At 48.6% G+C, this 26,730-nt stretch overlaps 1 protein-coding gene across 1 annotated transcript in view; it reads right to left on the bottom strand.

Moving 5' to 3' along the window:
* IGDCC3 (immunoglobulin superfamily DCC subclass member 3) overlaps positions 1-26,730 on the bottom strand; it is a 178,603-nt gene that overhangs the window by 38,211 nt on the left and 113,662 nt on the right. The window contains exons 6-7 of the mRNA XM_006258331.4: positions 22,209-22,367; positions 7,128-7,293 (exon numbers count right to left, since the gene is read on the bottom strand). Coding sequence (XP_006258393.1) covers positions 7,128-7,293; positions 22,209-22,367 — 325 coding nt within the window. The remainder of the gene's footprint in view (positions 1-7,127; positions 7,294-22,208; positions 22,368-26,730) is intronic.

Below are 26,730 nucleotides of genomic sequence, written 5' to 3'. Positions count from 1 at the left end.
CAACACACGATCCCAGCACAGGGTGGAAGAGCCAGGATGAGGATGATGCCCCTTTTTGTTTAGCTGGGCCTTATGCTTCGTTTCGCGGACTCTCCGTGCCGTGTGGCAGAGGCAAGGTCACCGGGCAGGCTCTGCAGAAGCTGCATCCAGCACTGAAGTGCTTCCTCACCAGGGAAGGGCTATCTCACTCCCCAGCCCTATTAGTATGAAGCTCACTAGTGTCTGATGCCAAACAGCACTTCCAGCACCAGGAGGTCGGGCACTCGGATAGACTAGCATCTAGCAGAAGCACTGGAACGAAGCACAACTAAGCGCACGCGTGCTGCAGGAAACAAGACAGTATCCAAGTGTATTTACTGTCAGATATTTTCTCCAAGGAGAATCAACACCAACCCCCTCTTACGGGAAGTCAACCGAGAGACACCTCCGCACACAGCCGTCACTGAAGAGTTAAAGAGGGAGACCGTTCATCAGCTCAGGTCATCGAGAAAAGCAAGCGCCACCTGAGCCCAGGGTCCTGCTGAAGCCCCTTTTCAGTGGAAGAAACGAAGCCCCTTAATTACCATTTTGTAAATAAAATCTTCTTGGAAAATCAATATGTAGAGCTGCCTTCTCCGGAGACATCGGCCTTTGTTACTGGCTGTTGCGGCAATCGCAGCCTTGCTGCCCAAACCCCTTAATGTGATTTATTTCTAGCCTGAAAATGACCCCCCTGAACCCACCGAGCACTGATTGGGTCAAATGAAGGAAAGCAATAACCCAATTCCCACCCTGAAAGGTTTATTACTTCTAGCCTCATCTCCCAGAACATTTCAAACGAAGCCCCTAAAATATCCAATAGTAAGCGTATGCCCAGCTCACATCAGCCATGCAAGTAACCATCCAGATGCCATTGCAGTCATAGGTTTTCTTTCGGGTTGCGCTGAATTCAAAAGCATGGGAATTTGCTGGGGATGAATATTGCTCCTTTCAGCTCCGAGGAACCCATTCAGGAGGGCAGCTCTGGACTTGAGTGGGGAACAGTCGCGCTTTTCTTGCTGTACCCGGCAGCATCACGTTCCATCAGTCAAAATTGCCTGAGATCACTTTGGGAATGATGCTGGTGAACTGGTATCCTCCGATCAAGACACCAGGTGGCAGATCCAGAGCTGGTGAAAATGGGAACAGCTCTATTGGAGTCAATGAAGCTCCCCCAGTATTGGCCACCTGCAGATTTTTGTGGCCAGCCCGCTTCTGGACTGGTCCCTGCATCTTCCATTAGAAGCTGGGCCCGCCATGAGAGTCAATCCAAGCCCAACTCTGTGGCATAGACCCGAGAGCAGAATTCAACCCCTGTGTCCATCAGATGAAAGCAACTGAGCCCATCTAACGCAGGGCCACTCCAACAAACACTGACTCCATGGCTTGGAACAGGGGTCCCATGGCCAGGACTTTGTCTTAGGCCTCCAAAGTGATTTTAATTCACAGCCTTTAATGGCAAGCCCCACCATTCCCCCCATCTGAGCCTTCATGCATTTTTCATTAACAATCATCCGTTATCAAGCGCTGCCTTTGATTTTTGCTAAACATCGATCGGCTATTTTACTCCCACGCAGCTGGTGTTTTCCAAACATAACCACCACCTCTGGAGAGGGTACAGGAGGATCTTTAATGTTCATATACCCAGAATCTGCTGTGTGTGAAAGAATCAGCATTCTCATTTTATGGATGGGGAGCAGGCAGTATATTCCAGGAAGCTGAGGTGCAGAATTTGTTTTAGTGCCCAAGAAGACTATCTCTTGGTCATCAAGTGAGTCCCTGGACCCACCCGATTATATAGCTGGTAGCTGTATTCCCTGATCCTTTGATAAGTGGCTCAGTAAGGCATGGAAGAAAGGGATATAGTATGTGAAGGTTTTAGTCAGAAATAGCAAGTGTTGGTACCTACCACCTTGGCCAAAATATCCACCCCACCCCAAATGCCAGCTAAAACGTCAGGACTCCTGTTCCAACAGGAAATCTGACTGTGTCTGGAAAAAGAGGATCAAGCTTCGATGAAGTTTATGAAAATTAAGAGGACCTAATGTTCCTATGTGAGAAAGTGTTTTGCAAACATGGCAAAACTTCCATGCTTTAAAGGTGCATTTCTCCTCCCAGTCTCTTGTCTCCTGACAGGTTTTTCAGCTACCACCTAGCTCCTACAAACACACCCACATGCCCCTCCAAAAGGCCCTGGACTCCAACCCTTACTCCAGCCAGGAGGAGTGTCTTGGGTAGGTAGTTTAAGTGCTAATGTACCGGCAGGTTCTGTCCTGCCAGGATTAAGAATCCCAAGAAATCTCAATACAAGCTGGAGTGTGAAAGCAGAAGAAGTGATCCCAAAGTCAAAGGACCACTCCATCCTTCCTTCTCAGTGGGACCTCCACCTATACACACGCCTTCAAAAGCAGTCCTGTTTGTCTTGCATCCAGACAATTAGAAAACATGGCCTCAAGATCCAGTTTAACCCTGCTCTAGAAGATCAGTCCTGGACTGGACTGGTCTCAAGAGCTAAAAGTGCAGGGGAAAGCCTTCCCTTGGGGATGGGATGGAGCAAAGGGCCCAGAGGTGCATGGAAACACCATTTCCCTGACACCTCTGCAGGATCAAATGTCCAATCTAACAGCCTCTGTCTCCAGAGGAGAGGGGGTCTACACAGCCTCATCTTCCCCAGGCTGTAATTCGAATAAATGTCTGTGGTGCCAGGACAGCTCTGCACTGCCCATCAGGCAGCATCCTCAGAAGAGCGAGGCTAAGCCAGTGGGAACGTGCAGCATTGCTGTAACCAAGGCGTATCATCTCCCGACCTGGCCTTCTGATTGCTGCCTACCATGGGAAATGAATAAAGGAGGAGCACAGGACTTCTGAAGTTTCTCAAGCCTTGTGCCTTGTTCTCCCTGTGCTGGAGCTCTGAAGCCCCTATACACCAGCTTAGTAGGAGTTGGAGGCTACAGGGTCTCCTTGCAGTTGTAGCATGATGCCTGTGAAGAGTCTGCAGACTGCCCTAAACAGAGCTGACTGGTACCTCCATTTCAGGCACCAGGTTTGGGGCTGATTGTCCCCAAGGTGCTAACAGGGAAGCGGCAGCTCAGATATACTACCAGGAGCTGAATAACCCCCAATTCTGCCTTTAGGTTTGCAAAACCACAGTCTGACATGAGCCCAATTGTTCTGGGTGAGGAGAGAGAGACAAAACTATCCCGTTTTGTACTCTTCCACCTCCAAGTCCGATACTGGAGCCTTTCCAGAGGCTAACGCAGGATCACAGAGTGCAACTGGGGCGATTCCCTGGGTGCTGCCCGTTTATCTGGGGAGGCTGCAGGCAGCAAGAGCAGCATCTCAAGCGGAGACTGCATGCTCAAAGCTCAAGGGAGGGCAACAGGCTCCATCTGACTTCATGTCAATCCTCTGGCAGCCCCGTTCCCAGGCGCTTCTGCCATTCGGTGTGTTCGTGCATCATCCCTCACTGTGTCATTTACAGGAAGGGGCTTGTTCCTTGGATACATTTTTGCAATCAATTAGCGCACAGTATGACTTGGGATGATTTAGTCTTTCTTTAAAACCCCCCTTTGGGGGCATTCAGCCCTTTACGACGATATTAAGGAGAGTTTTAATCCAAATGAATTTTCGAGGAAACCGTGTAATCTAATTAAAAAAGCTCATAGTGCAGTTTAAGAGCTTCATTACTATTAGATTCCAGATCCATCATTACATGGACAAATATTTTCCAAGTGCAATTGACTGATAAATCCAAAGGCCTAATCATAAACTGACTCTGCCTGGAACTAAGCGGGTTACAGCACTTAGTCACGCACGCAACAATGAAACAAAAGGACAAGTCGAAAAGGCTCTTATGAGGAAAACAAGCCATCGACTTGCTCTCCTCCATTCATCCTTCCCCAGAGCAACCAGCCAACCCAGAAGCAGACTTCCACTTATATTTCAGTGGCTTTGGGAACTCTGCCTACCATTTCCCAAAGGTGTCAAGCCCAAGTGGGCCACACTGATTCAGAGAGTTGTTGGCATCCTCAAAGGATGGAGCATCCCAAAGCCTAGGACACTATTCATGGCCTTCTTCAAGTAATGGAGAAAAATAGCCTTGCCAGGGATACAAGCTGAGATCCAGAAGGCGCACACAGATTCCACGTGAAACCATGGCAAAACCATTAGATTCTTTATGGCTCAGTTCCTCGATGTATAACCCAGCATGGATAATACGTTCGGTCTCTTGTCCCTGGCGTTCTTGCAAAGGCAGGTACAGTCTCTGATGCCGCGTGGGGCTCTGGTCTCTGCTGGTGCTGTAGGGTGTGCACACCAAAGTCACCGTGTCCCCTGGGGCTTTATAAAGTCTCCAGCCTGGGATAAAAACTCCCCTGAAGGCGGAGAATCTCACTGTCCTTATTCCAACTCCTTGCCCTCAATCATTTAAAAAGGCTTTAAAAAACCCTGGCGACATAACATGGGGAAGCTGCATGGCTGCAAAGCTTTAGAGGACACAACCATCCTTTTCCCAGGAAGCAGATACAGCAAGGCCCACAAAAGCTTTTCCTGATGGACTGAATGGAAGGAATAGGCTTTTTCCAGCCAGCAACTGCATTCATGCATATGCATTTGTTAAGGTAGGTAACAGTTATACCACACCAGGGACTATAAAACTCGACTGATAATTTAGGTTTATGGCACAGCTCCTGTTATTTTTTAGCATGTTGCTTCGTGTTATTTCCATAGAAACTACGCTGCCAACTTGTAATTTTCACACTAAGCACATCCCACCGTGTTATTCCCACAATACAAACATCACTCTACTTTAGCATGGAAATGCAGTTATTCAGTGCTTGCTGAAAACTATTCCCTGGTGAGATAAAAGGCCTAAGTTTAGCAAAAGCCAGCTCCCAAGCCAATATTATCTCAAACAGGGGTGTATCCATGTGCTTTTGCACATACCAGGGGTCAAAACATACAGACTAAAGTGTGGTTTGACTCTGAAGACTGACTGTGTGAGAATGGCAGGTGCGGATTCAGCAAATCAGCTCCTAGGGCATGCTCGGAGTCCTCTCTGCTTACTTCAGTGAATATGTTTTCTCCCATTCAGCCTGAAAAGCCAAGACAGAGATGGGAGTGGAGACCTTTTTCTGGCTTGTGCATCATCAATATGATTTTAATCAAAGGTCCTGATCTGATAAAACCCTTCAGCACGTGCTTTAAGTCTATGAAGCACAAGCTTTAGTGCGGGGCTGCGTTGCAGCCTATGTGAAATCTACTGACTCAACGCTGCAACTCAACTGCCTTCAGGTGATTATCTGGACAACCTGACCGAGAGCAGGAGAACTGGGCAAGCGCGGACGCTGAGAAACCTACACGGGCATCACAGACAGCAGCACCGATCTTGCAGAGTCTTCATTACATCACCCTTCCCAAGCCAGAAAGAGCCCATGCAATGCTCACATCCCAGGGATACTTGCACGTACTCAGAGCACCGTTATCCCTGTGAAGGGATGGCCATCACACGACGCAGCCAAACTGGAAGCCTTCTGCTGCCAGTTCCACAAAATCTTTTTCAGACCAGGCCTTGCCCGTCCTGTGCTGGATGAAGCAAGCAGACAAGCTTCTGACCTGAGCAGGGTTGTGCTCACAGGCATACTCTCCGATGAGTCTCGCAGTCAAAGAGCATAAGATGAAAAGCTCTTTAGAGATGGGGAAATGAAGCAGGGAGAGATGAAGTGACTTGGTCAGGAACAGCGAGGGGGTCTGTGGCAGAGGTGGAAACTGAATTGAGATCTTCTGCCTTCCAAGGCAGGCCCTGAACCACACAGCCTTACTCCCTTTCTGGCCTATTTTAGCAACGTAATCAGTAATGGTATTTTAATACAGGGGGATGCGAGTGTTTCTCCCTACACTCCTTCCAGGCTTAACTGTTACAGTAATGGCTTTCAGGGGAAATTTCCCTTCAAAACTACCTTGGAGAGTCTTTCCTTGCAAACGTGGCATTCAGAGCGCACACATGAAAATGACCCATTGCTTCTGCTGTAGACTCAGTCTGAACTAAAGCATTCACTCTTCAAAGCAAGCAAACAGTAAGAACAGAACTGCTTCCAGATCACTCTTTTCCAGTCTCCGAGTGGAGTGTGAGAACTATCGTCCGGTGCGACAGGAGGCTATTATTAACCAGATCTTCAACTAGACAGGATAGATTTTGTTCCCATCTGCTCAAAAAGTAGAACAGATGCAAAGTGCTGTCAGTCACTGGGACTTAGGGAGGCTGCAGCAGCCACTCAGAAGTGACTGAGCAACACAATTGTGACAAATTAGCCTTAACTATTTTCCATACCAAAGACAACACCCATGAGAAATTAAGTTGCTCTCCTGCTCTTACTGATCCCACATCCGTAACTAAATCACGTGAAATCTGTTCATAGCAGCAGTGCACTTCTGACCAAAATCGTTTAAGGACCATTGATGGTCCTAAGACAGCGGTGCTCAATCATTTTACCCAGTGGGCAGTACCTGACCTGTCTGGGGGCCACATGCAGCCAGTGGTCCCAATCTGGTGCCTGGGGAGGGTGTGGAGGGACCCTATCCAGCCAGAATCTGGCTGTGTAGGGGTAGGGGGAGGCAGGGAGGGAACATGACTCAGCCCTGACCCAGCTGCATGGCAGGGAAGGAGGCATTGCCTGGCCCCTACCCAGTCATGGAGGGGGAAGGGGAAGTGGCCCAGCCCTGATCCAGCCGCGCAAGGGAAGGGGTTGTGGCTCAGCTCCAACCTGCCATGAGGGGCTTGGGAATTTGTTAGTGCAGGCAGGGTGATGGTGTTAATTGCCATTGCTCCTCTGCTGCCAAATTTCCCAACCCATAGGAAGTCCCTGGGCTGGATGCCATGGCTCTGCAAGGCACACTTGACCTTCAGGCTGGATGTGGCGCACCCCTGTCCTCAGACATGAGAATTCTGGGCATACTTCCACCAGCTTCACCTACTGAGATCTGTGCAGTGACTCCCAATGGACATGGGTGGGACACGACAGCATGAATGCCTCTTCATGCCCAGCTGAGCTTCCGGCTGTCCCCCCCAACCTGAATTCAGCAATGCTGAAAGCTGTTGCTGACTGATTTACCTGTTGTTATTCTTCAGTTTAACATGATCACCAGGTTCCAAGATCTGCCCGTTCTTCAGCCAGGTGATCTGAGGCGGGGGTTCGCCTTGCGCCAAGCACGTGAAGATGGCAGTGGTCCCCACCGGCCTGGAAATGGACTGAGGATGCTGCACAAACTCGGCAGGGGCTGCGAAGAGAAGGAAGGCAAAGTGTAAGGTGACCGTCCCGTCCCGCTGGCATCAAACACATTCTAATTGCTCAGTATAAGCTAGCCCTCATCTATTTTGTTAGCGCAGCACCATCAGATAAAGGGAACCCATGGTAGTTTATCGGCTCCAAAGGTAGCTGGGTGGCGGGGGGGAACGTGACAGGCAAGCATGGTCTCTAGATCACTCTAGATTGTGCTTGCCCATCTGTAACCATGTCTGTAATCAGCTAAATAATAGAGCTGGGCTGCTTTATCGGGGAGAGAGAATTTTCAGTAATTGCATGAGCTGCGGATGCCAGGCACAGTAATCAGTTAACAGCCCGTCGCCTTGTGGGCTCAAGAAATCTGGGCACGTGCTTGTTTACAGGGAGGAACGCTCTTACCTTATCTACACAGCCCCGACTGCCATGGCTTTGCAGTGCTGGTATAGCACCTTGTGCCAGTGGCAGGCCGACCCCGGCCTGTCTGATGGAGGCTATTTAAAAATGACAAAAGAAAGGACCAGATGGAACTTAACCGACTGCAGTTCATTCAAATGCAGCGACAAAAATCACCCCAAGACAGAGAATATTTCTAAGAACCTCAGTGCCAGTGCCCCTCTCACAGTCTGCCATGCCCCGTCTGCACTAAACACAGCAAGAAAAGCAAATGACATATCAGCTCTGCGCTCTCTGTTCAAAATCGCCTTGAATGGCTGGACCTGCAGATTTGGGGGCAGGACTCGTGGGTTCTAGTCCCAGCTCTGCCACTGGCTTGTTAGGTGCCTTTGGGCATGTCAACTCTGAAACAAGTACAATGGCACTTAACTGCTAACAACAGCAGGAGGCTTAATTAATGTTGGCAAAGAGCTTTCAGAGGCCTGAGTACAATTACGGCAATTCTCTAGCTCCCTGTCCCAAAGAGCTTATAGCTAAGTAGGCACAAGAAGCAACACGGAGAGACAGACAGCATGGGGAGCACAAGGAGATAAGACAAACCAACACCGCAGTGCATTTCCTCACCCCATCTGCACCAAGCCCAAGGAAAGCGTGCACTCATGTACTGTGATGTTCATTCAGAGATCTTGAAAGACTTTGCACAGGACAGGAAGGGTTATTATCCCCATTTGACAGATGGGAAAACTGAGCATTGCAAGGGAAAGTGACTGGCACAGAGTCAGGGGCCGGGGCTGGCAGCAGTACTCTCGTCTTTGACTCCCAACCCAATCTGCTTGCAACCCCACAGCCTTTGCCAGCTGCCGACATTTTGACAGCAATGCATGGAAGAGCTTTACAAAGCAGGAAGCTTGGAGCATCAAAAAGGCAAACAAAATGCTAGGGATGATTAAGAAGGGGGTTGTAAGCAAAACAGACAATATCAGCATGCCCTTACAGATCCACTGTATGTCCACACCCCGAAGCCTGTGTCCCGTTTTGGTCTCCACACCTCAAAAAGGAGAGAGAAGAACTGGAGAAGGTATAGAGAAGAGCAACATGGATGATCAGCAGTATGGATGGGGCTTTCATATGAGGAGCGACTAAAGAGGCCAGGCCTATTAGGTCGCTTGAGAGGAGACATTTGAGAGGAGACATGGTAAGGGTGTACAACATATTAAATGGTCAAGAGACAGTAAGTAGGAATTTATTATTAGCTGTCTCGCAATACGAGAACTAGGGGTCATGAGTTGAAACTAGCAGGTAATAAGTTTAAAACTAAAAAAAGGAAGTTTTTTTTCACCCAGCGTGGAATTAAAGTGTGGAGCTCGGTGCCACCCGATGCGGTGGAAGCTGCCAGTTTAGCCAGATGCAAAAAGGGACTGGACAAATTCTTGGAGGAAAGATGCATCGGTACCTCTTGACCGTGGGAGTTAGGGGCACAACCTCTGAATCAGAACTTCCTAGACCTTAAATTCTAGAGGCTGCAAATGAAAGAGGAGCAGAGAAAAAAAATATCCTGGTCATACCCTCCTAACTCTCCCTTTCAGCATCCACTCTCTAACCCTGTGTGTACACAGGAGACAGGGCAAGATGGACTTATGGTCTGACCAAAAAAACAGTAGTTCTTATGTGCTTATGTTGGAAAGGCACTCTTGTAGGCAGATCCCACGTTGGCTGCAGACTCATTCACTAATGACATCTCATAGCACCCTCATGCGCCTGGTTCATCAGCCTGGTGCCCCCAGCACCTGCCATGGTCTCCTGTGTGGAGGCAGACCCCGCAAAGCCTGAAATTGCCGCTCCATTTACTACAATCACAGCCATTTCTTACTTTTAAAAGCAGGATTTTAACAGAAAATGATGGCACCCCCCATCCAGCTGCTCGTATTAGCCTTAAAATAATTTGTCACAATATAGCAACACATTAGGATACAGAAGGCAGGGCGTGAATGACATTGCTGAATGGCTGAGTTTATACAAGCAGCTATGCTTCAAAGGGCAAGGCTATAATATAGTCCACATTGCCACTGAGACCTGAAAACCAGTTGCAATCTCCAGCAGGTCCAATGAAGACAAACAGATGAGCGCCACGGGGCTGTAATGAATTTATAGACAAGAGTCTCTGAGTGGATGGCGGACATTCATCCTCTTTTTGACAAAGCAGGACTATTCAGTGAGGACCACTCATGGCTGACGCCAGGCGTTTCCAAACCAGAAATTAGTGTACACAGCCCCGAAAGATGCCTGCATCCCACTGCCCAGAAACCTCCACATCTCCGTTCTTCCCTACAAGGTGTCAGCCTGGGTGAATCCCCCTGGGTAGGAAAGTGAAGACAAGACCCAGATGCCTCTTTCTAACTAAAACATAAGCTGCAGGTCCGAGGCAGATTGAGAAGGGACAAACCTTATTCCTCATGAACAAAAATCTCTGCATGTATAAAAGAGTCGGCTCTCATGAGAGGATCTGGGATTTCCACGGGCTGCTTCTTTGGTGTAGTCGGGTGACAGCGACAATAGCAGTCCTTACGAACTCTGAGCATGATGAACTGGCTTATCTTATGAACTTATAGATGTAGCCATCATGTGCGAGCCTAGCAATACTTTACAGGCTTGTACAACATAAAGACAGAGGAGCAACTATTTCACTGAATGACTCAAATATGTGTGTGTGTGGACGTGCATAGAGGTATATATACATATATTTATGTGCAGGTGCATAGAGAGGTATATATACAAATTTGCTGCCACAAAAATCACTGCATCGGGACCTAGCTAAAAAGTTTACCCCTTGAGACCCACTTCATTCCACCCCCACTTCCTCCCCACAAAGGATGCAGGGAAGGAAATCAGGCTGCTAGCCTTTTACAGCTGTCTAGCCACCCATGTTTCCTCCAGCCAGATGCTCACCTTGGCCCCTATCCCTCTGGCATCAGGGGGTTGCTGCTCCCATTCTTAGGGAAACAGCCACTATCCTGAAGCCCCAGATGGATGCTGGGCCATTGGTTCATTACCAACTCGGAGGAAAAACCTGCTCCTGCATTGTCGCAGCAGGCTCCCATGCAAGTACTGACCGGTTCCTACCACCCTGCTTAGCTAACGTGCGCTAATTAGAGCATTGCCTGAGGGGGAACGGTGGCACGATGCCTCCAAAGGGCCCTGGCGCAGGTGACAGCATGGCAGGAGGTGCTGGGAAATGTGGGGAGGGAGCAGTCTGCAGAGAGGCCGGCCTCGCCAATTATTTGGAGGGAGGTGGACGAGGAGGATTCATTTGGTGAAATGATTTGGTCCGTGGCCGCATCTCCCCCAGGAGCTGTGAGCAGGGAGAGGAGCAGCTCCCTCCTAAGGTCTCCAGGCGAGTGGGGGAAAGGGAGAAGGGGAAGTAGTTGAGCTGGCACCTCCCTAGGGTCTGGCATGCCCCAAATGGCAGGGGAGTGGTTGGGAGATGAAAGGGTTGGCGGATCATTCCCTTGCTCCAGCGTGACCGAGCACCAAGCCAGTGGCTCCCCTAGCACCATCTCTGTCCTAGCCCTACGTCACCCATCGGAGCCGCTCCCGAGCATGCTGCGGTGGCCGAGAGCAGAGGCCCACCCCTCCGGAAATCTGGTAGTAAAAGCTTTCATGGGGATGCTGGGGGTGGGTCAACAAAAAACAACGCTCAACCCCCTTCCCCAATTATAGGCGATGTCATGGCCACTGCTTCGAGGCCAGAGCAGAGCTGGAGGGATCCACCACACAAGCCAAGTCCTAAAGATCAGAAGCCCTGAGAGCAGTGACACAAAAAGCCCCACCGACATGCCCCTCTCCCGCAGAAGAGCTCCCTCTTTCATTTTTAATAATCAAAGAGAAGTGGAGCATGGAAGATGTGACTTATGTTAGCAGTAGGGGGTGTTCTGCCGAAGGAATGCATTGTCAGGGAGTCCTGCCGGAGCCCGGGACTACTAATGAACCTAATCTTAGAAACCTAATGGACACGGATTTCTAAAACCTCCTGCTGAACCGTCCCTAGGTTCCAATCAATGACTTTTCTCTCCCTCTCTCTGTTTCTCTCTCTCTTTTTCTCTCCTCACATTTTCTCCTCCTAGATCAAGTTAATTTATAAATTAAATTAAATTTGAGAACAATTTTGGGAAAAGGTAGAAGAATGATGCTGGGGGGGGGCGGGGAAGGGAAGGAGGAGGTTGGCGGGATTGTTCCCGGCAGTGAATGGCTTCTTTGTGCTGCTCAGATGATGTACAGTGAGAGCATGACACATTCAGGACCTGATTTTCAAGAGTTTCTTAACCTCCCCTCTCCTTCGTGCTGGTGCAATTCTTCGAGTGCAATTGTTTTGCAAGCCATTCGATGCCTCCCTGCTTCCACAGGAGCTCGCAAATCATTTCACCCAGGTGCAAAGAAGCCCCCTAAAGATGCCAAACGAGGACACGGCCGGCTTCCAACTCCATTATTTCTGTTTCATTAGAGCCCTGCCACTTGGCTTTTTGCCTTCCCCCAAGCTTAGGACCCACGGCTTGTTCCAAGGAAAGCATATTTTACATGTGGAGCAAGCCATCCGGCATGCCCCTTCTGCAGTCGCTCTCTCTGCATCCTCTCTTGTTAGCCTGTGTCAAGAGGGAGCAATTGGGACATTGTCGCGTTTGACTCCAGGGTAACCGAATGTACAGCTGTGTCCACTGGCCCCGGGCCAGCACTGCTATTCACCATTCAAAGTCCTAGCCCCGTGCTTCTCTCCTGTCCCTGCTCTGCTCCCTCCTCTTAGCTGTTTCACTGAACGAAGGCTGGGTAGATTTGCACCTGATAGACTAACCAAAGTAGATAGATAGATAGATAGATAGATAGATAGATAGATAGATAGATAGATAGATAGATAGATAGATAGATAGATAGATAGATAGATAGATAGATAGATAGATAGATAGATCACAATTCTGCCAGGCACAGGATGGCAGTAGCAAGGGCAGAGTTTAATTTTGGGGTTTTATACAAATATATTATCTTGGCTTGAGCTCCCACCCAAAAACATGAGCAAATAAATCCTGCCTGGGTGTTCCTATGCGAACAACCTACCCTACTCATAAGCAATATTCATCTATAACAGAGTTTCTTGAAGGGAGAAGAAAAATGGGACAGAAACCCTGAATAATCAGCAGCCCACCTCAACCAACTCTTAGCACCTTAGCAACTCTGGGGTTGCAAAGGTGCATACGAGCCAGTCCTTGGACCTCTTTCCCCCAGCAATATAGCCACACAGGGAAAACCAACAATGAGCCCCAGGTGCCCAGTGCCAGATACAGCTTCTGCCGAGCTAAACAGGGGAGGTGAGGAACACAGATCAGGCTACCACAGAGGCATACAGGACTCCTGCCTCCACCCCCAGGAGCAGAAGCTCACAGTGCACCCGGGGTGGTGGGGGGAAGGACACCTGGTCTTCACTGCCTTCTGAATCGGATGTATCTGATGTATCCCCAAGTGCCAGGGGGACAGGGCTGTGGCAGGAGGCTTAGTTGGCACTGCATGTCCCGTGGCAAGGCCCCTGCTCTCCCCAAGGGGACACTTCTTCAAGGGACAAAGAAATTGAAATGAAGAAGAAACCATTTGCCTCTATTCTCACTTAGGACTTGGCAACATTCAGGGCTGAGCAGAGAGGGAATTCCCTGTAGGGCAAACCCAAGCGGCCAGTGCTTGTCTCCACCACACCAGCAGCCAGTTCTGGGTAGGCAGGCCTGAGTGGGCCCCAGCCAGTCTACTAAGGTACCCCAGAGCTGGAAGTTCAGCAACGAGGCTGCCAAGCACCCAGAGACGTGGTGCTGGGAATGAGTCCAGAGCAGCCTGCTTGGCGAGCCTCCAGGTCTGGAGTGTGTCGGCAGACCCAGGGGGATCCGGCATGGCCAGCCCTGTCTTCCAGGGGACCCACCACTGACTAGGACTTGATGGAGGCACACAGGGGTCTTCAGTCTCATCCCCTTGTTTCACACACACGCACGCACACATGTGCCTTTGGCTTTTTCCTTCCATGAAGACCCTTTGCCCCTCTGCCCCACTCTTTAAACTGGCTCCAGTGTCCCCAGGCTGTCGTGTTATATTTTCCATGCTGGACTGAGCTGGAGAAGGGACACGCTTTGCAAAACTATGCACTGGACCTGACCATCTCACCCCCCTGCCCTGCCATCCATCCCCTTTGCCATTCATAATTGATGTAGCATCTTGTCAAGGCTTATTTTACACTAAGCAAAGGGGACCCTCCCACATGCCTCCCCTCCCTCCACCTTAACACAATGAAAGGCTGGGGCTGTGGCAGGAAGGGAAAGAAGAAACCCATTTCACACAGCGCCATGGCTAATAACCAAATCAGCATATAAAGGTGACGGCTCCAAACCCCTAGCGAGGAGGCGCAGGCATGTCGGCCCCTTGTTTGTGAAGTGCAGCGAGCGTACAGAGAGCTTTGTTATCAGGGATAGAATGGGAAGCAGGGAAGAGATAATATGCTTTTAATGAATATTTAAAGGCGTGACATTTGTATCAAAAAGCAATAAAGCTTAATGCCGCCTGCAGAAATTTTTAAATAAATGCATTAATGGGTTTTGCTGTGCCTAACGAACTGGGATGCTATGAAGGTCTGGCGCACAGGGGACTCTCTCCCACAGAGAATTGCTCAGCTCCCCAGAGACCTATCAACTGCATTTGTTAGCACCCAGGAACTGAAACATCCAGTTGTTTTCATTCGGACAAATGAGCAGCATATAGCCAATGCAACACAACATCCTTCATGTGGCTAATAGCTGGGGTTTCCCTGTGAACCCAGACGTTGCACTGGGGATGGTAAAACAGAGGGGTCCCATGCTGAAAACATTAGCATGTTGCATGACATTTCCCCCTGTGTCTTTGGAGGCTGATTTTAGCATCTAGGCAGGACATGTTTGGCTTTAGGTATCTTGCGAGAACGTCATGCTGGGGGAAGCTACAGAAGAGGCAGTGGGAAACTTCTCCCACTCCAGGGGATCTCCAAGGTGCTGAGCCCTCACACAGCCCATGGAGACTGGAGGTCCACAGCACCTCTGAGACTGAGCCTCTTCACAGGAGCAAAGGTGCTGGAAAGTATATGGACTGACAAAGAAAGTGTCCCTACACAGCCACACCAAGATGCCCAAACCTTAAAGGGACTGCGCTCTCGGTGTGCTGAGCAAATTCAAGCCCTGTGTCTGCTCAGCCCTTGGTCTCTCCGCTGAGATAGCTAACATGGGAGTCAAGTTATTGCCAATTCCAGTGGAAGACTTAGGACTGTGGATACAGGGTATAGAACATCCCAGGAAAGAAACTGGATCCAATTAGACCCAAAGTCCTACTGTCTGGACAGAGTCTGAACTTCAAAAGCCCACTCAGGACAGGCAGTAATGGCACCATCACTGGGCAAACCATGTACCTGACTTTGATGAGGGACTAAATAATCAAAAGTGCTGGTTGCACCGAACCTAGATCAGCTGGATGAACCGTGACAGAGCCAGAATGCCAGCCACTGTTGAGGAGAACTGTCTCCAGCGATGGGCCTCGACTCGGAGAGTTTCAGAAGACAAACCCTATCTGAAATCTGCACTTGTCTTCTCTATAAGGCCCCAGTTCAACACCTGGCAGTGTCAACAGGACTACTGCCATGGCAAGACAGGGAACACTGATGCCACCTTCTCCCAGCATCAAAGCAGAGCGGAACTACTGAGAACCCTTTAACTCAGGCAAAAGCTGAAGGCAGAGCAAGTGCTATGGCTTCAAGCGCAAAGCACGGGAAATTCAGCACTTGCATTAATTAATTCCATCCTGAGGCCGGATCCTGCAGCTCTCTGATGAAAGCAATGAATGGGTCAAGGAAGACAGCGGGCTGCAGAATCTACTGCACAAAAGAACAAAACTAAGGCCTGAAGGCAGAGAACAGCAAGACAATGCAACAACTGTTGAAAAGAGCTTCCTAAAATGTGTGCTCAAGATGGACAGTCATTGGTGAGATGGGATCTCATTTTTTCCCCATAGCTTTCAGGAGGAGACGAAGCGTGAAGTGGGGAACACCTCTGACTATCCTTCCATTCACACCCCAGCAGTGTGTTATTACACCAGCTGCATACCAAACCACAAAAGCTCCTACTCATACATCCTCCATTTTGTATCTAGACCCAGTCTGCTCCTGCGCTGCCTCCCGCTCCTTAAGCCTTTCACTTGCCTTGTGGCACAAAGCTCTATTCAAACGTCCGCCTTCATATCTCAAAAGAAAATGGAAACTTTCTTCTGTAAGGACTTGACAAAGGAGATCAAAGGGCCCTAAATGGATAAGGGGGAGCAGAGAGAAAGCAGGAGACCTCACACCCTGAAGGAGAAATTCCTAGAAGGGCAAGATGGTACTGGATGATTTAAAAAGGGAGATTGCTATGAGAAAGATAATGGTTGTGGAAACAGCATTCAAATGGAGAGCAAAGACATTGGGCACGGAAATCTCTGCCTCAGCTACAGCCAGGACTGTCATTGGGACCTCTAGGAGACAATACTGGTAACCAAAGATGTGGAAAGGGAGCCAGGATGCCTGGGTCCAGCAATCCCACTGACCTGCCATGTAATACTGCGCCACCCCCTTTTTGTCCACCTATCGAAGGCACCCAGGAACGGCACACCAGATGTGGCAACATTCACATGAAGCAAAAGCTGCTTGACAGAAAGTGGCAACCCCATCAGGGCCCACACCAGCGGGCAAAGGAAGCTTTGCTGCTGGCTGGCGCAGGAAAAGGATTAGCCTTTACACGTACGCCAAGCTCTCTGAGAACTCCTGGAGCAAATTCGAATCCCGAGCAGTTCAGACTTCCCAGATATGCATCTCAGCTAGTTTCTAAGAGTCAGATACCCCTGAGCACAGCAAATACCAGCTCTTCATAGTCTCATCTGATCTTCTACTCCTTAATGTGAGCACATCTGTCCCATGATGGGGGATGACTGTGGCAGCACTTTCATTAGACACTTAGAGAAAAAACAATCCTCATCCCAGTCACACCAGTATAAATCCAGAGTCCCCCCAGTGGAAGTCACTTCTCCAACTCCAGACTGATATAGCAACAGCAAATCCACAGACCACACAGCAAATCCACAGAAGGAAATTCTTAATGCCAGGCTTTTCCCATGAGCGGGCCACATCTTACTAATGGGATTTACCTCATATGCAGCTGATGTGAGTATAAAGCCCCAATGGCAACTGAAGCCATTGCCTACCTGGAACAGGTATCTTAGCAAAGATTTTGGTGCATTTCGGCTTCTTTTAATGTGTTTGGGAACAAAGACATCACCCTTCGTTCACAAGTGCTGTTTGGAAACGGCGATATTCTTATGGATGGTACTAGCCAGTCAGGAGTTATACCACCTGGGAATCAACTGGGGGTTTGTGGAGCTGGTCTTACGTCTTCAGTGGTGGAAGGGATCCACTAGCAAACCCCCGCATGTGACTTGCAGGAACTGACAGGTGAGCATCAAAACTGAAGGAGAGCACTTTCCCCGTCACTAGCATGAAAGGTTCAATTAGCTTGCTCCAGCAGGAGATGTATAATTTTAGATTCAGGATATCATCAGTCAATAGTTAATGAGTGAACTGATGAGAACACGAGATGCCTTAAGTGGACTAGTTTGAAGAGGAGGTGAGTGCCTGTAATCAGAGGAGGATTAGTGCCATTCAGCTCCATGCTACCAGCTGTGTTGCCTTTGTAAATACTTGCCTGTTTCCTTTCACCATGGAGACTGGTTGTTGCTCAGTGCTTATTTCTGGCTGTTAGTGGAATCGCGGGCAGACCCTTTACGAGTGGCGTTTCAGGCCCGTTGTTGTGGGAGAATGGTAGCACCCACTCTAGCCAGCGCTGAGACTGGAGCTAATTTCACAGATGACTTTTTAAGAGTGCTCAAGGCTGACACTTCAGCAGTGGCTCAGACGCATCATTTGCTGCCACCGAAAACGGCAATTTCCCAAGGAACCAGCTTTAAAGACATATAATTGTCAAGCACGATCGTGCTGCTGATGGGTGCCCGGGTGAGCGAACTCTGCTTTTCCATGAAGTGTCAGGACGCAGCCACGTGAACTTCCTCCAAGGTGCCCCATCTGCATGCCTCGACCCTGCTCTAGAGACGGGGTGAGAAGGCTGTTTTGTTCCCTTGCCTGTTTAGCCTTCGATGCTGATACCCTTCAGAACAGTGGGAAACAATGACAAGTATGGGAGTAAATTTTGTGACACGGCCACTATAAGAACTCAATGGAGGTGGGTGGCTGTTTCAACCTTTTCCACAGAGGCAACATTAGACCTTCATGACTTTTGATTTCCGCTTACCTAAGCTGGATGCGAACAAGGGCTTGCAAAAGGTGAGGATTCACAGTGTGCTACCATTCTCAAAGTACAATATCTGAAGGAGCCACGCAATGATCAACCCACTGCAGACTGGACCTGTACACAGCAGGAGGAGGAGGACAGCTCCCAGACTTCACCTGCGGGCTGCAGCCCCATTTTGGACCAGTATATAAACTGTTTCCACCTCTATGCCCACTCCGAGATTGAAACCCACCCCCCACTTCTATCGCAACCTCAGTCCAGAGGAACAGAGAGCCATACTCAGCCTTATAAACAACCTGGCTATTAACATATAACAGGCTGATAGTGGGGGTGCAACCACTGTCCTGGACAAAACAGCATACATACAGGAAACCAAGAGACAACTTTCTAACATGGAGATTTACAAACTCCTGACAGAGGACGCCAGGGCACAATACTGGGGAGAACTAGATAAACTCCTCAAGAAACCACCACTGGAAACACAGGAGAAGATTCCTGCCAGGAGCCCAGGCCAAGCAACTTTTACTTATTTCCCAAGATCCACAAACCTAGTGCCCCAGGACACTGCATTGTCTCTGGCACTGGCCCATCAGAGGGAGTTCCTGGCTACGTCGACTCTATCCTATTCCCATGCACTACTGGAGCTAACAGCTATTTGAAAGACATCACAGATTTCTTAAAGAAACTTGGCTCCATGAACTAGCTTCCAGAAAACACCATATTAGCCACCACGGATGCCCTATCTCTGCACCGACAGGCCCCCTGAGGATGGATTACAAGCCATAAAGAACATTATCCCTGATGAGGACGCTGCCTCTGTTTCCATCAAATTGTTTGTCCTCACACAAAACTGGTTCAGATTTGGAGACTCCCTATACCTAAAAATGAATGAAACTGCTGTGGGCAATATGCCGATATATTTATAACAGACCTCAAAGTAGGTGTTGTCGACAGTTGTCCTCTCATCCCCCCATATACCTAAGGTGCATCAATGACATCTTCATCGCCTGGACTCATGGGAAGGAATCTCTAGAGAAATTTCACCAGGACTTCAACAAATCCCACTCCTCCATCAAACTAACTCTGAACTATTCCATGCAGAAAATTCATTTCCTAGACATGAAGGAGAAGGTTTCCAATGGGCACAATGGCACCACGTTGTATTGGAAACTGTCATAATGACCTTCATATCACCAGCTTTCATCTTAAGCACACCACTAGATCCATCATCTACAACCAAGCTCTGTGTTATAGCCATATCTGCTCTGACCTCACCGATGGGGAAGAACATCAAAAGCTCACCTTAACGGTCTGGAGCAAGGATTCCTACAATCCCAATAAAACTCCCAGACTGTAGCCACTCGAATGAACAAAGCCAGAGTCAGACCTTGCACCGACCTGTTACGATACCAACCCCAGGGAAAGAATAACAGAATCCCTCTGGTTGTCACCTATAGTCCCCATCTTGAACACCTTGGACACATCATTAATAACCTCCAGCCCCTCCTGGAAAAAAGAACAACCATCTTTTTGGGGTTGTAGAGAGGCAGCAGCAAGGCGCCAGACTGCCATGCGTAGACCCTGAGATGGTGCAGAGTCACTTGGAGGAACTGGATGCCTTTAAGTCGGCAGGCCCGGATGAGCTCCATCCGAGGGTGCTGAAGGCACTGGCCGACATCATTGCAGAGCCACTGGCGGGAATATTCGAACGCTCGTGGCGCACGGGCCAAGTCCCAGAGGATTGGAAAAGGGCTAACGTGGTCCCCATTTTCAAGAAGGGGAGGAAGGAGGACCTGGGCAACTATAGGCCAGTCAGTCTCACCTCCATCCTTGGTAAAGTCTTTGAAAAAATTATCAAGGCTCACATATGCGAGAGCCCGGCAGGACAAATTATGCTGAGGGGAAACCAGCACGGGTTTGTGGCAGGCAGATCGTGCCTGACCAATCTAGTCTCTTTTTATGACCAGGTTACGAAATGCCTGGACGCAGGAGGAGGGGTGGATGTCGTATACTTAGACTTCAGGAAGGCCTTCGATACGGTATCCCACCCCATACTGGTGAACAAGTTAAGAGGCTGTGACTTGGATGACTACACAGTCCGGTGGGTGGTGAATTGGCTAGAGGGTCGCACCCAGAGAGTCGTGGTGGATGGGTCGGTCTCGACCTGGAAGGGTGTGGGCAGTGGGGTCCCGCAGGGCTTGGTCCTTGGACCGATACTCTTTAATGTCTTCATCAGTGACTTGGACGAGGGAGTCAAATGTACTCTGTCCAAGTTTGCAGATGACACAAAGCTATGGGGAGAAGTGGACACGCCAGAGGGCAGGGAACAGCTGCAGGCAGACCTGGACAGGTTGGACAAGTGGGCAGAAAACAACAGGATGCAGTTCAACAAGGAGAAATGCAAAGTGCTGCACCTAGGGAGGAAAAATGTCCAGCACACCTACAGCCTAGGGAATGACCTGCTGGGTGGCACAGAGGTGGAGAGGGATCTTGGAGTCCTAGTGGACTCCAAGTTGAACATGAGCCGGCAGTGTGACGAAGCCATCAGAAAAGCCAATGGCACTTTATCGTGCATCAGCAGATGCATGACGAATAGGTCCAGGGAGGTGATACTTCCCCTCTATAGGGCGCTGGTCAGACCGCAGTGGGAGTACTGCGTGCAATTCTGGGCGCCGCACTTCAAGAAGGATGCGGATAACCTGGAGAGGGTCCAGAGAAGGGCAACTCGTATGGTCAAGGGCCTGCAGACCAAGCCCTATGAGGACAGACTAGAGAAACTGGACCTTTTCAGCCTCCTCAAGAGAAGGTTGAGAGGCGACCTTGTGGCTGCCTTTAAGTTCATCACGGGGGCACAGAAGGGAATTGGTGAGTATTTATTCACCAAGGCGCCCCCGGGGGTTACAAGAAACAATGGCCACAAGCTAGCAGAGAGCAGATTTAGACTGGACATTAGGAAGAACTTCTTCACAGTTCGAGTGGCCAAGGTCTGGAACGGGCTCCCAAGGGAGGTGGTGCTCTCCCCTACCCTGGGGGTCTTCAAGAGGAGGTTAGATGAGTATCTAGCTGGGATCATCTAGACTCAGCACTCTTTTTTTTCTGCTTATGCAGGGGTTCGAACTCGATGATCTATTGAGGTCCCTTCCGACCCTAACATCTATGAATCTATGAATCATCTCAAGGTAGTCATGAGGGGCAAACCTATCCTGACTCCAAATAGTGTCTGTTCAACGACAGGGTACTTAATACCCTTCTCACTGGGGCATCAGGCCTTGCAGTACACCAAGGCGCCTGCTGTGCCCCCTCACCAATACAGACAACGCCATCGCTGGACCAAATGACACCGATTCTCTCTGCCATCTCATATATACAACTTTACCATCCTCATGTATACGATCACCTGCTTGAAATGGCCCTCTGCTGTCTTCATTGGACAGACAGGGTGATCTCTACGTGTAAAAATGAACGAACACTGCCCTGACATCCATTCCAGAAAGATGCACAAGCCTGTGGCAGAACACTGTACCCTCCCTGGACCCTCCATCAATGACCTCAGAGCAGCTGTTCTTAGATAGTATAACTTTAAAAACCAGCTTGAACAAAAGCTGCAGAACACGAGATCATCCACAGACTGGACTGTGTTAAGCATGTTTTAAGCAGGGACTACCAATTCTTATCCCTGGATTAGCTTTTGTGACCTCTTTTTCCACCATGGGCTTATTGCTTGTTTGCTTCTCCCAGCACTGTTCCCTCTCCTCTCCCTCGCTGTCTTTTGTATTCAAATCACTCACTCCATTTTATATGCTGCCCTGTGGATATCCTTCCATGGCATCTGATGAAGTGAGCTCAGACTCATAAAAACATATGCTATCTAAGACAGTTAGTTTATAAGGAGTGAATTGACCCTGCCTTCTGCCTGACTGCAGACTAACAGGGCTAACTACCTTTCACTGTTTTGCCATCAGGTTGTAGACCTTTCTGGCTTTACGGGTGCATAACGAAAAGTTTATTTGGCGGGAAAACTAAACTGGCACCACTAAAAGAAAACTGAAAAAAATCACATCTTTAAAGCAGGCCAGGTGAAAGAGGGTGAGGAAACAGTCAAGTGGATGTAATTATTAAATAGCATCCTGCTTTGTCTTACCTTGTACAACCAGCCTTCCCTGGGCCGTTCTCCGCACCCTGGTGCCAGGTTTATTTGCTGCACACACATATATCCCCGAATGCTGCACAGTGAGGTCAGAAATCATGAGATTTCCTGTCCCAAGCACCTGAATCCCTTCCACACCGATTGGGCGGCCATCTGCAAGCAGAAAGGGAAAAAGACAAAATTACTTGCTTGGGCTTTAACCTCAACTCCCTCACCCACAAGGAAGTCCCAGGTCAGAGCCCTGTATAGCTGCCCATCTGATGCAAGTTTTTCCCCTGAGCTCAATGGGTTTTAGTTCAGGCTTCTCCATGCTGTAACTGGAACAGAACAAGCAAAGAAAAGACAATCTGGGATCCCTGAGTGTGCCGTTGCTCTCCGTTACAACTAGAACTAGATGAAAAACACAATTTCCACTACACCATTTTCACCTTTTCAAAAAACCCAGCCTAAACTCAAAACAAAACCCACAGAACTCATACATTTGTGTGGAATCATGCAGTGTTTCATCTTGGAAACACCAAAATATGGCATTTCTGGAACAAAGTTTACACTCTCCAGGATCCTGGCAGCACCTGCTGACATCTTGCATCGATGACATCTTTTCCTGACAGCTGCAGAGCTGCTATCACTGAATAGCAGTGGGGAAGCTGGTTAACTTTACCATGTCCTTTCAAGGGTGGGCAGACATGAAGCTGTCAAGAGTCAAGTCAACTTCAGTGAGCCACTGACAGGTTCCAGGACTCCTCTAAAGTGTTCTCAGGAATCAGCAGGCTTTCTGGTACTCTAGACCAGCCCTACTGTCAGCTGGGGCCAGCTGACCTGGGAATCTGAAAGCCATGCCATCCCCAGCTGTAGGACTCGCTGGGTGACAGGGCTGCCCTCACACAGTGGACCCAAAAAACCCAGCTCTTTGGATGCCTGGGAGAATTTCTTCAAAACCGAGCCAATTTTGTGAAACATTTGTTTTGATGAATCAGCGCTTCCTGGTGAAAGCCCGTTTGACCGGAGAATTCCCAGCCTGCTCTGATTATGCTGCATTTCATCAGTAGCAGGCCATTGCTTTTCATCGTACCATTGGTTTGTGTTTTAAGACTCTATCTGCCAAACACCCATGTGTGTTAAGAGTGTCTGAAGGGAGGGAAGGTGAAGGGCTGTGACTGCTGGTGGAGGAGCTGCCCTTTCATTAGATGTGAAACTGGACACTTGCTCCTTCTTACATTTGCTAAGGGGGAAGTGGGAAGATCCTACAGAACAGGAAAAAAAGACCCAGCCATAATGACCTCTATATATACCTGCTCCTCTCAATAGCAAACTCCCCAGTGTGTTACGTTCTACAGCAGAGGTGCTCAAACCCCTACCCATGGGCTAAGTCTGGCCTGCAGAGCCATGTCATCCAGCCCCCAGGGCTCCCCATGGGTCCAGAAATGTGGCAGCAGGGGAGTAGTGACAATTAGCACTGCCGCTGCTCTCTTCCCACCAAATTTCCAAGCCCTGCATGGCTGCATTGGGCCTGGGCCATTGCCATGTGGCCAGATTAGGCCTCGGTCACACCCACCCCACATGCTGGATTGGGCCTACAGATGGACTTGGCAGCTCTCATCTGGCCTATGGGATGAAAAAGCTGTGCACCGCTGCTCCAGAGTTGGGGATAGGTATCTAACAAAAAGGTAAATGTAGGCTAGTCAAGAAAAATTCCTGCCAACGAGCTCAGTTAGCCTGCAGCATGACCTCTCAAGGGAAGCAACAGCAGCCCAGTAAAACCAGAATTCACATACTCTGCAGGGAACCATTGTTCCCTGGTAAGAGATCAACCAAGTGAGACGACAGCTTTTTTCCAGTGCTCTGGACCTGATTCTAAATATCTGCATTCCAATTCACTTAGCTCTACCGATCTATGATTCTCTTTGATCCAGTTGGGAGCAGAATTATTGAATGGCTTTTAGCAATGGAGAGCCTTAGATCAAAGGGACAGGGGATAATCCCACTTGCAAGTATCCATAGCTCTCAACTACAATCATTCCAGCATCAATATCTACTGTAATCCAAGGGTGGGAAATCCAGGTGCAAAATCCTCCAGTGGTAGATGTTCTCCAGACCTCGCTACTACTGTAGTAATGCCTCTTATTTTTATCCTCACTCTCGTAGTTGTGCTTCAGGCAATAAGTTGATAAGTAGCGAGGTCAGAAAAAATTCCCCCATGGTACATGATGGCTAGAAAATGGTATTTAGAGGTTTGCTTTTGGGAACTGGTTGTAGGTAAAGTAGATATGCATTAAAACAATGGTTCATGGCAACGTTAAGGGTTAACTGATCTCTAAAAGCCTGTTTGTAACAAAGTTTCTTCAAGGCCCACCCTGTCTGACACAGGCAAGCAGCAAACAGACACACAAGCTGGGAAATTTAAGACATGTTCCACAGGGTTCCATAACATGAGGTAAGGTGGCATTAGGTACCAGTGCCCAGCTGCAGAGCCCTTGGGATTTCTGATTTTGGGGAACAGACCAAATTAGGGGGACACCGGAAAGAACCAAATTAGGACGTGTGCATGTGATGGGTTTGTGAAACAAGGGAAATATGCTGACAGGACAGAACATGGACAGTAGGACGACCACAGAAAGACCAATCAGGGATGCCCAAAGATGAAAAGTCATTAGAGGAGAGAAAGAATATAAAAGAGGGATTTTAGAGCAGCAAAAGGTCCCCAAGAGGGGAATCCAAGGCCACTGTGGACAGAAGGCACACCACCAACCTGTCTCACCCACTCCATTGTGGGGGCAAGGGAGGGGGTTCAGCCTCCAACCTGCTGACATCTGACACTCCAGAAAGAACCTCAGGGTAAAGCTCGCATACTGGCCAGACACACCTTGACTCTGTAAACCCTGGGACTGGTAGATATAGAAGCGTTTGCATTATTTTTATCTGCTATTGCCATGTATCAATAAAATTCACCTATTATCAAATGGAGAGGTCATGGTCAGTTTGAGGGTTTGGGTCCACCTGGAACGAGGTATCTGGGTCATAAATCCAGTGCCAGAAGTACAGTGCTGCAGAATTAAGAGCTTTATTGGAGTGTTTACTCTTCCCCTGAAGCATCCCCCACCAGTGACAGATGAACAGAAAATAAACTACATGGACAAAATGGGTGATTCATATACAGCAATGTTTACTGCAGTAGGGAATTAATTATAAGCCAACCAAATTCCACATTGCAGTCCATCTCCAGCACATATGGGATCCACCAACTTCTTCAGTGTGTTTCTGTTGATGTCTGAGACAACTGAGATCTACATGCAACTTTTTTCTCCCTCCAGAAATTATTTTTGGATGCCACAGGCAAAACCTACTTCTAAAAGATCCCAGTCAACAAAAAGAAAGCTCATGTCCTGAAGAAAAGGTGGAGAGAAGAGAAGAAATGGGAAACCAGGTTTTTGAAAGGAAACAGCAGGTCCTGCAGCAGGTGTTTGTCAGACTCCAATGGTTGGGCCCATTAGAGTAGCAGAATTCACTGATGAATTTCAAACTGGGTAGATATTGGTGGAGCACTCTCTCATGGACCAACAGGCAGGAAGTAGAGGATATTTCTTGTCAATGGCAAGTATGTCTCCCATGCTCTTGGCAATGCTTTGCTGGAGATGTTTAAGATAAAAGTTTTCTGGTCTCATCAGGCAGGCAGATCCAGGTCACTTTATTATGTGCATTACAGAAAAAACTGCTCAGGTCTTTTAGACAGAGAAAAACAAATTCCATTAACTAGCCATATGGCTGGCCAAGAGCAGTAAATGGATCAGTCATAAAAAGGACAGTAAAGTGTGACCTGTCCAAGATTTAATGGGCAATAAGATGGGTCCTTGCCTTGAAATGTAATTTAAGCTGAGCAGAGAGAAGGTTTGAACTAAATCCAAATTGAACTTGATTTTATCTTTGAATTACGTCTTTTTGAAGCTCATATTTAAAACAGGTGTAAAAAGCCCTGTTTAAGTACGAGTGTCTATAGGCCTCCCATTGTCTCTACAGCTGCCATTGATTAATAAGAGATCTGAGAGCATAGGAAAAATCCACTGCTGAAGCTTTTCTTTTCTCTTAAGAAATGGAGCAGACATTCTTCAAGGCTAAAGGTTTCAGGAAAATGACCATTCACATCTCAGGAGTGTTGCAGTTTCTAATTTCTACCTCACAGGGCTGGTCCAGCAAGGGGTCTCATCCAGCATGCACTCCATGCCCTCCTGGCCCAGCGACTCTCATCCAGTCCATGGAGTCAGATGAGTGTGACACCCCTGGGTTAGAAGACAGCAGGTTCTCTGGGCTGGTGTCAGAAAAATTTGGGATCAATCTGTCAGGCTTAAACGGAAATGGTTCAGATGAACTCAGAAGCCATCTCTAAACTGCCCTTTCAAGACAGCAAGTCTGCATGGCATAAAATGCCTCTTACCTCCCATCCAAACCAATTCACTTAGAGTTTGGAAATAGCATGTCTTTTCCCATGGGCCTGAGCAGGCTAGCAAAATTTATATGAGTC

Source organism: Alligator mississippiensis, chromosome 11 (assembly GCF_030867095.1).
Source record: "Alligator mississippiensis isolate rAllMis1 chromosome 11, rAllMis1, whole genome shotgun sequence".
Taxonomy (NCBI): domain Eukaryota; kingdom Metazoa; phylum Chordata; order Crocodylia; family Alligatoridae; genus Alligator; species Alligator mississippiensis.
Note: the sequence above shows the minus strand (reverse complement) of the source record. Positions and strands in the feature narration are given on the sequence as shown.